General features: G+C 39.8%; 1 protein-coding gene across 2 annotated transcripts in view; it reads right to left on the reverse strand.

Moving 5' to 3' along the window:
- Nucleotides 1-389: 389 nt before the first annotated feature.
- LOC144596719 (nuclear receptor-binding protein-like) overlaps nt 390-12,019 on the reverse strand; it is an 82,070-nt gene continuing 70,440 nt past the window's right edge. Inside the window, exons 15-18 of one of the 2 annotated variants that reach the window (XM_078405441.1) lie at nt 9,869-9,922; nt 9,176-9,239; nt 8,527-8,582; nt 390-5,735 (exon numbers count right to left, since the gene is read on the reverse strand). In XM_078405441.1, coding sequence (XP_078261567.1) covers nt 5,637-5,735; nt 8,527-8,582; nt 9,176-9,239; nt 9,869-9,922 — 273 coding nt within the window. In that variant the 3' untranslated portion in view covers nt 390-5,636. The remainder of the gene's footprint in view (nt 5,736-8,526; nt 8,583-9,175; nt 9,240-9,868; nt 9,923-12,019) is intronic. The other variant, XM_078405442.1, reaches the window with a different exon arrangement.

The following is a 12,019-nucleotide window of genomic DNA, read 5'->3' on the forward strand; positions in this document are numbered from 1 at the left end:
TTAACATGTAACAAAACACTTAAAAATATTGTCCTCCTTGCTCAGAATGCATGCCAACCTAGTTGTTGCACAACAGTCCAGGAAAACCTCATTTCCATGGTCACCTGGACTCAAAATTACTTTGGAAGGCAGGCATTTGACATGGATGGATATCCTGACAGCTCACTGCCTAGACCTCTGGATGGCTATACCTATTCTGCCTAATGAAAAGGGTTCCGAGTGATCAGGAATGTACAGCTGAAGTACATGATCGATAGATACACCAAAGTACTTTATTGCCAATGAAGTATTTTGGAAGTACAGTCACATAAATGTATCTGTAAAAATAATCTAGTTATCAATTGGCAGTACAGCATTAAAAAAAAAAACAAGTCCTCATAGGTGAAGATTGAACAAGCTTTGATTGGACACTAGGAAGTAAAACCCCCATAAAAAAATTAAATCCTGATGGAAGTGAGAAACCAGAATATAGCTCAAGCCAATGGGTGTTCTGGAAAGGAGCATAAAAATATATTGCCCCTTTTCCTGAAGAAGATATCATACAACTTGAAAATATGCACTTTTTATTACGATGCTTACAATTGGAAAACAAAGCTGAACAAAACGTGAAAGTTGTGTAACTGAACCAATTAAAAAAAATTAAACTTTTCCATCCGCACTTTCAAAGTTATTTTTAAATTTGTATTTACATATTTAAATAAGGGTTTTGATACATTACTTAACTAATATAAAACAAAATATTGTAGACATCACTACATTGTGCAAAGCTAATGATTAAGATTTTATTTTATTCATTTGGACTTGGTGGTTGGAGGGAGTGAGGGCACAGTATCGACCTGGGAATTTGTTTTGGCCCGTTCAAATGCAACCTATGGCAACAAGGCTTATATCGCTCAATGAACCCCTCAATGTATCACATTCTTCTCACATGTATACTTTCATTTTTGGAAATCAGAAAACAAAATTAAAAATTCAACTATAACTCAATTTTACATGGGAAAGTGAAATAAATGAGTGATACTGAAAGAGATTGAACACCAAAAAAAAACATGGTGCAATAAGAAATATCACCCATTGACCCCATCACAACACATCCCCCACGCAACCATTTTAATGGCACATCAATGTGTCACAGTAGAGAACCTGATGTGGCACACAGATCTGTTGTAATAAATCAGTATTCTGTAAAACATTATGTAGTTGAAATAAAATTAATGCGATGTTCTGAAGTCCCAGAGTTTTCAGCTTGGGTGGCTGAGCCAATTTACCTTACCTTTGAATTGTGGATGTGAAGATATCAAGTGTACAAAGGCTTCATTTCCCAATTCAGGCAGTTTCTCCTATTAACCTTCGATTGACACTCAAAGTAGAGAAAAATCAAATCACTTGCAACCCAAAACCTGAACCAATGTTGCCATGGGAAATATTTGAAGGAAAACTGAAATGGACTCTAAGCTGGTATTATTATTTTCCTTTATGAAGGTGGGAACTTAACTTTCCAAAAGAAAGAATCACAGCACATTCAGAAAAATATAACATGTAAACAGTGCAAAGGCTTTGCTTACAATCATTTGAGAATAAAAATAAATCCCGACTATCCCATGTGTTCACATTTCACACTTTATTACATCTGTACCTTGTGCTAATAAAGCTTTTTGGAGCAGAATTTCCTCCATCTTCCTGGGGTTAATTATTTGCACTAAACTGCTTATTCCTGTTTTATGATAGCATGACTTCCCTCCCCTGCACATGTTGCAAGATAGAGGATTTAAAAAAGTGCATCAAAAGAAGAATGAGGTCAAAATTGATAAAGACATCATTATTCATTCGCCCTTTGGATTCAAACGGGAACATGGGTACAAGATCATTTTATAACTATTTCTGCTTAGTTAACAATTGGTCATGCAGCAAGCCCAAAGTGTTGTCGTAGCAAAATTTACAGGATGGTAAACAAAGGCCAGATCTAATAAATCAGAGAGGCAAGTTTAAATTCCACACAGCATCAGGAATAACTATCTTAACTAAATAAATTTTGTAATTAAAAAAGCACAACGATACAACTAAAATGTGGAAAAACCCAAAAATGGTTCACCGATATCCTTTAATGAAGGCAATCGTATCCTTATCCGAAATATAGTAAACCTATTACATGACTATAAACCAGATCCACAGCAGAGTGGTTGACTCTTGCAAGGCCTCTGGAATTAGGAATAAAGCTAGCCTAACCAAGAAAAGCCAACTCTTGTGAATGAATCAAAGCACCACTAACGTTCACAAAACCAAGAGTCAAAATGCACAAAATAACTTGCAATTGTGTTGGATTGCTTCTCAGAAATTGCTACTTGCAGCTCCTCGCTAAAAATCCCATAATTCTTCAGACAACCACTTTGCAAAATTTTTTGAATAGGTTTTCCAGCCTGATCACTTCCAATTCCTCAATGAAAAATTCTCACCATTCCCATGGGATTATTTAAATGATTTTTTTCTAAGACGACAACTTCTCTTTTCATCCAAATGTGCTTAAAATGTTAAACAAAACTAGGAATTGAAACAGTGAATTTTTTGATCATAAACCAAAATTATCTGCCTCCACAAATCTATTTTACCCATAGGCCCTTCGTATATATTGGGAATGTAGTTGTTGAATTTCTATTGGGTAACACAAGCTGTTGGATGAAAAAAGCTGTTCAAATTATAATATATGTAGCTTGCATTTTTGCCACTCAATAACATCACATGTAATTTAAAGAAGCAATTTATAGTTAAAAAAGACAGGTATCAGTATTTTAGATCAGATTCTTAATATTTCAAGTGCCAATCATTTGGGGAAGTATTAGACAACTTGTACTGGCTTACTTACAAGCAGATTCAATAGGCCATAGTACCTTCAAGAAATGTATGCACAATCCAACATCAATCCAAAACTCCAAAAATCATTTGCAAACTCATTTTAAGTTCTGAGAGGATGAAATAACATTGTAAGAATTTTGTACAATCTAATATGTGAAAAAAAGGGAACAAGCAAAACACATCAATTGTCCTCAGAAATTAAAAAATAAAATTTAGCGAAGTGGCAAAGTTTGCTTTCTGTTATAAAATTCAAATGGAGATGAAATGAATTTCAACGACATAACTGATCAGGGGTGTTGGTGTGATAAGAGTGGGGTAAGAGCATGGAAGCCAGAGTCATACAGCACGAAAACAGGCCTTTTGGCTCAATGCTAACCATTAGACACCCGTCTTTACAAAGGTAGTGAAGAGCAGACAATTTTATTTTATGACGTACTGGAATATCTAAATGTGGGTCAATCATCCCTTGAAGCCCAAATAGGTTTAGTCTTTTAACTGGTCATATAAATCTGAATGTATTTGAGAGATTGTACTTGGATGGATGGGAATAGCAGCTTCATGACTCTTAAACAGAGCCTTAAGCTTATGTGTCACTTGCTGATAAAGTAGATAACGATCAGCTAAAATGACTCGCATCATAGAGCAGTGCATCATCGAGCAGTAATTCAGGTGTTGACACCCAGATGGAAAAAGGACCTGCAATTTAAGATTTTGAGTATAGAAGAATTACTTTTGGGTTCAACGACAGCCTTGGAACTGCAGTTAGCTTCAGTCTCGGTGGTCAATGGAATGACTCATTTAGTGCAGTTGACAAACCCGTTTAATATTGATCTTTCACTGCAAGGTTTGCTGACTGACAGTCCTTGATAGATTAGCAAGACATTAGTTGTCTTACTAGTTATCTGATTCAAGCAGGAAATAAAGCTTGAATTTAAAACATCTATTTGCACATAGTATGCTAATTCAATACTTATCTTCAGTTTTTGTCTCTTTAAATTTCTGAACTGATTGCCGAAGAGTTCCAGACCTGACATGCAAAAAATGTCTGTGTGCGAATAAACTGACAGATTCAAGCCAAGCAATGACGCGCAATAAATGGATCGCTATTTAAAATTTCTCATGTTGTGGTAAGAATAATTTTCCTCTGACCTCCAACCATTTATTACAGGAACCACATGATAGGGGCAATCTAGAAAAACATTAATGCATGGACTCAAATATGACATTTTTCTGCACAATTCAGAAGGGTAAATAACAAAAGAACAGCCACGCACTGATTTTTCAGTACAATATATTTGCTTCAGTGAATGCTGCATTAAATGCAGTTAGGACTTTGAACAATGCCACAATACAGTGTTTTGCCATTCTCTAAATATTACAGAAATTCCAATTAAGTCTAGGTGCTCCCTAACAACCCCATTTTTTTCTTCAACAATTACCATCTCAGTTCCCTTACCTCAAATTCTATTGTCTAAATGCAGAAAGGGTTGAAAAACATTCCACATACCAAAACTATATCCAAACTGAGAAAATGCAAGATAATCAGAAATGATTACTGACAAACTGGTTCTTGCAAGTGAAATTAACCTTTCGTGTTGCTTGCAAACCAAAATAACCAAGAAATTGTGCTTATTAACTCACCATACACTATTTGGCTCAAAACAGAAGACGAACAAATCATCTCAACTTCCTTTGGCCAACAGACTTCACAGAAATTCATGGCTAACAAATGATCAATGCGATTGCCATGTCCAAACAGCCATCAGAACTACTACACAACCTCAGCCATACAACTCAAAATACTACATAATAAGGATTACATATCTGTATCAATGTTCAGCTTTACATACATAAAGTTTTCAGGGAAAGGGGAGAAAGGAAGAATGGGAATATTGGGAAGGAAGGCTTCAATAAAGCATTCGATTAAAACAAAGGCAGCCCTGGTGTATCAGCTGAATCTTGTCAAGACTTGTAATTAACTTGCAATGAATTTTCATTTCTGATCAGGCATTCTAAACATTTTGAAGAAAAACAGTACAACAGTTCAATTTTGCGTTTGGAACGAGAATAATTTATCCAAATTCAACTAATCATTTGGATAAGTTCATTAAGCTGGTAAAAAGATAAGACAGTTGCTGGTTTAGTGGCCATTACATTCCCCACGTCCAGGTGCACAAAAGCCATGCCATTTTAAAATTTCAACACTGAAAAATAGTGGGAACTTTCACAGGAATGGCCTCTTAAATGCATTTGTAGGAACACTGTCATTTAAAATCATCTAGCATTCCGGATCTTGAAAACAAATGTGCAAAGAATATACAACACAGAAGAAACATGCACATTACTGGCATATAAAGCGATACAATGTATTGAAAGAGTTCACAAAGATGTATCAAGCGATACTTCACTTTGTGCAGACTTCTCACTTTATCCTCTCCTTTGCAGTCTTCGTGTTCAGATTAACAGCCTTTTTCCCTTCCCCCTACCACCCCAATCCCTACTTCTATCCCACCTTTACTCAGTTAAGAGAAAAGCTTCCTTTCCAATGTGGCAGCGCTCTGCAAGTCTTTACTGCTAAATAAAATACGATAGTCACAGGGTGAAGCACAGATGGGACATAATACTGACAACAGAACTTTTCATTGGTGGGATGTTCACCACTTCAAGATGGGAACTCGACATCACCACACTACTACATGCAATTGAGCCAGTGGCTTCCTGTGATATCCTCTTTCGTCCATTTAAGACCGGTGATGAAGTAGTTGTGTCACACAGTGATTCTGCAGCTATGAAGAAACTGTGACGTCAGAAATAGAACCATTCCGGTTATAGAAGAATTTGCTGAAGGCATCCTCGAGCAAGGTGGTTAATCGACTCTGATCGATCTGTTCAAAAGATGGGAAGAAGCAATCATGTAAAACATAAAAATGTCATAAAATTAAAATGAATATTCCTCAGCTTATTGCGTTGGCATTTATATAGTTTCCTCAAAAGTCTGTTTTAATGATGGCCCAGGAGAAAAGATCACACTCGAACCCAGCTCAGTATAAATATATCACTTTGGTCATCTAGTGCTATATAAGAGTTGCATAATTGTAGAGTTGCATAATTGTAGAGTTGCTGCCAGTGTCAGAAACCATGGTTCAATTCTGACCATGAGTGTTTTGTGTATGGAGTTTGCACATTCTCGCATGTTGTATATCACTGCACAAGTTTCCTCTGCTCCCTACAACATCCTAAAGGCATGCAGGTTGGTTGGCTGATTGACCATCATGTTACTGCCTACACTTTGTAGGCAAGATTTGAATCTAGAGGGATACAATTCCTGTTAAAACTGGGAAATTAGTAATAAATCGGTAGTAAAGTAAGGTAATGTTTATACACATATATTTTACCATATGACAAGGTCCCTCCCACACGGCAGGCTCATCTAGAAGATTAGACTTCAAGGGATCCAGGATAAGCTAGCTTATTTGATCGAAAATTGGCTTTGGGGGAGGAGTTAGAGGATGGAGATGAAGGATAGACACAAAGTGCTGGAATAACTCAGCGGATTAGGCAGCATCTCTGGAGAAAAACGATGGGTGACGTTTCAGGTCAGCACCCTTCTTCAGACTCTCAAGGGTCCCGCCCGAAACGCCACCCATCCTTTTTCTCCCGAAATGCCATCTGAACTGCCAAGTTACTCCAAGCACTGTGTCTATTTTCGGCTTCTACCAGCTTCTGCACTTCCTTTCTACACAGATGGAGATGATTGTTTTTTAAGATTGGAGGCCTGTGACCATGTGCAGTTCCAACAGGGCGACACAGCAGTTTGATCCTGAATATGGGTGATGTCTGTGCAGAGTTTGAATGTTCTCCCTGTGACCACGTGGGTTTCCTCTCACATTCTGAAAAGTGCAGGGTTGTTAGTTATTTGGATTCTGCAAATTGCCCCTCATGTGCAGAATGCAAATGTGGGATTACATGGAACTAGTATATGGGTGATCAATGGTAGGTGTGGACTTAAGATAAGACACAAAATGCTGGAGTAACTCAGCAGTACAGGCAGCATCTCTGGAGAAGGAATGGGCGATGTTTCAGGTCGAGACCCTTCTTCAGACCCGGAACGTCACCCATTCCTTCTCCCCAGAGATGCTGCCTGTCCTGCCGAGTTACTCCAGAATTTTGTATCTATCTTCAGTGTAAACCAACATTTGCAGTTCCTTCCTACACATGTTGCTGTGGACTTGGTGGGCCAAAGGACTTGTTTCTACAATGTATCTCTAAACCAAAAATAATTAAACTAAACTACATGGAGTATGGTGTGGAATCCTCGTTGCCTAGCTAGAGGAAGGGTGTCATTAAACTGCAAAAAGGTTTTGAAAAAATTCACAAGGTTGTTACCGGGAGTAGAAGGCTTGAGTTTACAAGGAGACTGGATAGACTGGGGCTTTTTCTCCCCTATTAGTGCAGAGAAGGTCGAGGGTGACCCTATGCGTGTATATATTATCATAAGGGATAAAGATAAAGTAAAGCAGTCACAATCTATTTTTCCAGGACAGGAGGAGTCTAAAACTAGAGAGCATAGTTTAAGGTGAAAGGGGAAAGATTTACAGGGCTGAGAGCTACTTTCACTGGAGGGTGGTGGGTATTTGGAGTGAGCTGCCAGAATAAATGGTAGAGACATGTACAATTACAACGTGGAAAAGGCATTTAGGTACATAGATAAGGAAGTATTAGAGGGAAATGGGCCAGGCAAGGCAATGTGGCCAGCTTAGGTAGGCATCATGATCGACATGAATGAGTTGGGTCAAAGCTCCCATTTCTGTGCTGTATAAATATGAATAATCTTGTCCAGAACATGAAAGGCAATGGATTCTATATGTAAAAGTGATTGGAGAAAAATGTTGCACTTCTGTCAATTAATCATGTCCATGAAATGAAATGTTGGCCTTCGTAACAAGAGGAGTTGAGTATAGGAGCAAAGAGGTCCTTCTACAGTTGTACCGGGCCCTGGTGAGACCGCACCTGGAGTACTGTGTGCAGTTTTGGTCTCCAAATTTGAGGAAGGATATTCTTGCTATGGAGGGCGTGCAGCGTAGGTTCACTAGATTAATTCCCGGAATGGCGGGACTGTCGTATGTTGAAAGGCTGGAGCGATTGGGCTTGTATACACTGGAATTTAGAAGGATGAGGGGGGATCTTATTGAAACATATAAGATAATTAGGGGATTGGACACATTAGAGGCAGATAACATGTTCCCAATGTTGGGGGAGTCCAGAACAAGGGGCCACAGTTTGAGAATAAGGGGTAGGCCATTTAGAACGGAGATGAGGAAGAACTTTTTCAGTCAGAGGGTGGTGAAGGTGTGGAATTCTCTGCCTCAGAAGGCAGTGGAGGCCAGTTCGTTGGATGCTTTCAAGAGAGAGCTAGATAGAGCTCTTAAGGATAGCGGAGTGAGGGGGTATGGGGAGAAGGCAGGAACGGGGTACTGATTGATAGTGATCAGCCATGATCGCATTGAATGGCGGTGCTGGCTCGAAGGGCTGAATGGCCTACTCCTGCACCTATTGTCTATTGTCTATTGTCTATTGAAATTAATAGCCAGTACGGAGCTTTCAAGAGAGGACAGGAAAAAAGTAATACTGATGAACTCCAAAAAAGTCAACAAAATGCAAAATTAAATAGTCTACCTCACTGATAAATCCGAGCTGAACAAGTTCTGCTGCCAACTCCTGACAGCTTTCATCTGTAAAGAAAATACAATGTTAGTATTACTGACCATATTCAGACTTCCATGTTCATATGTTTGGTAATTATAGCCAGCCTATTCCACATTGTGTATTGTGTTTGGAGTTGTTTAGTGGTTCTAAACAACTACCAGGTTTTATTTTCTCATTCCTTAAACTTATTTTTGTCATTAATAAAATGAATCTTCTCAGTTTTACTATCTTCAGACAATTTGTAACAGTTTCAGCCTCTTACAATTTTTGGAGTCTAGTTCTGGTCACTTAATCTTGAAATCTGCATGTTGCTCTTATTGAGAAAATGCCTACCAGTAGGTTCCCATTCATATTGACAATTCCAGATTTGTAAAACCTAAAATGTAGTACCACACAATACAGAACGCAGTGGTCAAAGAACAGGACTTCCATCACTCCAAAGGCGAATAAACAATTTATCAATCAATAATTGTCTTGTAATATTAATTCTAAAATGTTCCATTAAATTAATTTGCCAAACTGGGGTCATTTACATTTTGCAGCATCAAATAAATCTTATGCATTTCATAAAGAACACAAATTCTCATTTTCACAAAGCTATTATCAGAATAATACATACTAGGCAACAAGTCACAGCTGAGGTGGCGATTTAGCTTGTCTTCCAGTTTCAAGAGTAGAGTTAGCTGAAGAAAAGAATTACACCAATGTAAATGTTTCTTCTATTTTTTCCTTTGAAGTTACATTTTTAAGAATGAAGCTTAAATATAAGATTGATCCTTTGATGTTAAAACTAACATCAATTAAGTGGCATCAATTATTTACTGACTAACAAATAAGGGAGTGTTCCAAAAACTAAGTTATGTTCAATTTTTCTTCCATGCCATAAATCCAGGAAACTTAGGACAATGGAAAAATTGTCAGGAACATTGTCATGAAAAAAGGCCAGGAACATTTAAACAGCAACATGTGTTCCCTGTCTAACAGCATCATTTGTATAGCATTTTGCGCTCTCATTCAAAATCCGACTTTTGCGGGAGAAAAGCTTCAGGTAAAGCAGGATGTAAATAATTTACTTTGTTGAAAGGGTTCTAATAGATACGTGTTAGATAATATGCATTTGGTGTACTTCATTTTTGAGGTATGGTTAAGATGCTCAGTAAATTATGAATAGGTGGCTATTTTCTGACTGTGAACTCATTGTCATAGATATTCAATTAATTTCACAAACTGAGTATATAGAATATAAAGTCTCTTTAGGATAGCTACTTGTAAAGTCATGGCATCAATACCTTAAGAAAGGGGAGGAACTTACATGATGTTTGGCTCCTTCATCAACTGGCTCAATATTGCATTGCATCTGAACGACCTACGGAAATAAAAAAAAGTGCTGCCTCAATTCTGACATACATTAATTAAGCTAATAATTTCATTTCTTATTTTAAATCCATTACTGAAGAGGAGCTCTTTATTTTTCCAATTCTGACCATAAGACATAGGAACAGAAATGGGCCATTGCACCCATCGAGACTTCTCCGCCATTCAAATAACAGTATAACAGTATAACATAACAGAGCTTTATTTGTCGTTCGGTACCGAAGTACCGAACGAAACTACATAGCAGTCATAGAAAAAAAAAAGAACACAAGACACATAACCCCAACACAAACGTCCATCACAGTGACTCCAAACACCCCCTCACTGTGATGGAGGCAACAAAACTTCCCCTCTCTTCCCCACGCCCACGGACAGACAGCTCGTCCCCGACCGACCCGCACAGTCCCCGCACCGGGCGCTGAAACGTCTCGCGGCCGAACCGGGCGATGAAAGGCCCGCGACCAAGCCTTGCGCAGCTAAGTCCCGCAGCCGAGCCGCACCAGCGGTGAAAAGTCCCGCAGCCGAGCCGCACCGGGCGGTGTTAAGTCCCGCAGCCGAGTTGCACCGGGCGGTGTTAAGCCCCGCAGCCGAGCTGCACCGGGCGGTGTTAAGTCCCGCAGCCGAGTTGCACCGGGCGGTGTTAAGCCCCGCAGCCGAGTTGCACCGGGCGGTGTTAAGCCCCGCAGCCGAGCTGCACCGGGCGGTGTTAAGTCCCGCAGCCGAGTTGCACCGGGCGGTGTTAAGCCCCGCAGCCGAGCTGCACCGGGCGGTGTTAAGCCCCGCAGCCGAGCTGCACCGGGCGATGTAAGTCCAGCGGCCAAGCCGCACCGGGATGTAAAGTCCAGCGGCCGAGCCGCACCGGGGGATGTTAGGCCCCGCAGCCGAGCCGCACCCCGCGCCGTGAGGAAGAGAAAAGTTCCCCACACCCACCCACCCACACCCACCCCCCACACACCACCACCCCCTCCCACACATACACAACCAAAAAAATATATATTAAAAAAATCATCCCAACACCGACACTCAACAAAAAAAAGACAGACAGACTGCTAGTCAGCGCTGACTTATTTTTCCCTCTCAACCTCATTCTCCTATCTTCTCCCCATAACCTTTACCACCCTTCCTAATCAAGAACCTATCAATCTCCACTTTAAAAATACCCAATGACGGCCTCCACAGCCATTTGTGGCACTGAATTCCACAGATTCACCACCCTCTGGCTAAAGAAATTCCTCCTCATCTACATTCTAAAGGCTTGTCCCTTTATTCTGAGGTTGTGCCCTCTGGTCCTAGACTCTCCCTCTAATCGAAACATCTTCTCCATATCCACTCTATCTAGGCTTTCAATATTCGGTAGGTTCAATGAGATTCCCCCCCCCCTCATCCTAAACTCCAGCGAGTACAGGCTCAGAGTCTTCAAACACTCCTCAAACATCAACCCAATCATCCTCAGGCTTATACTCTAAAACCTCTGCTGGACTCTCTCCAACAACCAGCACATCCTTCCTCAGATATGGGATCCAAAACTGTTCACACTATTCCAAATATTCCAAAGCTTTAGACCTTTCAGCTTTCCTTCTTAATAGCGACTGCACTCACTTCTGCCCTCTGCCTCTCTTGAATTTATGGCATGTTGCTGGTGTCTTCCACAGTGATGACTGACAATAGAAATCTATTCAGTTCGTCAGCCATTTCTTTGTTCATTATTACCTCTCAGCTTCATTTTCCAGCAGTCCAATGCCCACTCTTGCTTCTCTTTTACACTTTATATATCTGAAATAATTATTGGTATCTTATATTATTGGCTAGCTTACCTTCATATTTCATCTTTTTCTCATTTCGTTTTTAGTTGCTTTCTGTTGGTTTTTAAAAGCTTCCCAATCCTCTAGCTGCCCGCTAATCTTTGCCATATTATAGGCATTTTCTTTTGTCTTTATGCAGTCTTCGACTTCCTTTGTCAGCCACAATCGCCTCATTCCCTCACAGAAAAATAGGAGCAGCAAAAGGCCACATGGCCTGCCATTCAATATTGTTGATCCTCCCAGGCTTCTTTGCCAGATCCTTGTGCCAATCCCTGAAATTTCATACC

Source organism: Rhinoraja longicauda, chromosome 9, assembly GCF_053455715.1.
Source record: "Rhinoraja longicauda isolate Sanriku21f chromosome 9, sRhiLon1.1, whole genome shotgun sequence".
NCBI lineage: Eukaryota > Metazoa > Chordata > Chondrichthyes > Rajiformes > Arhynchobatidae > Rhinoraja > Rhinoraja longicauda.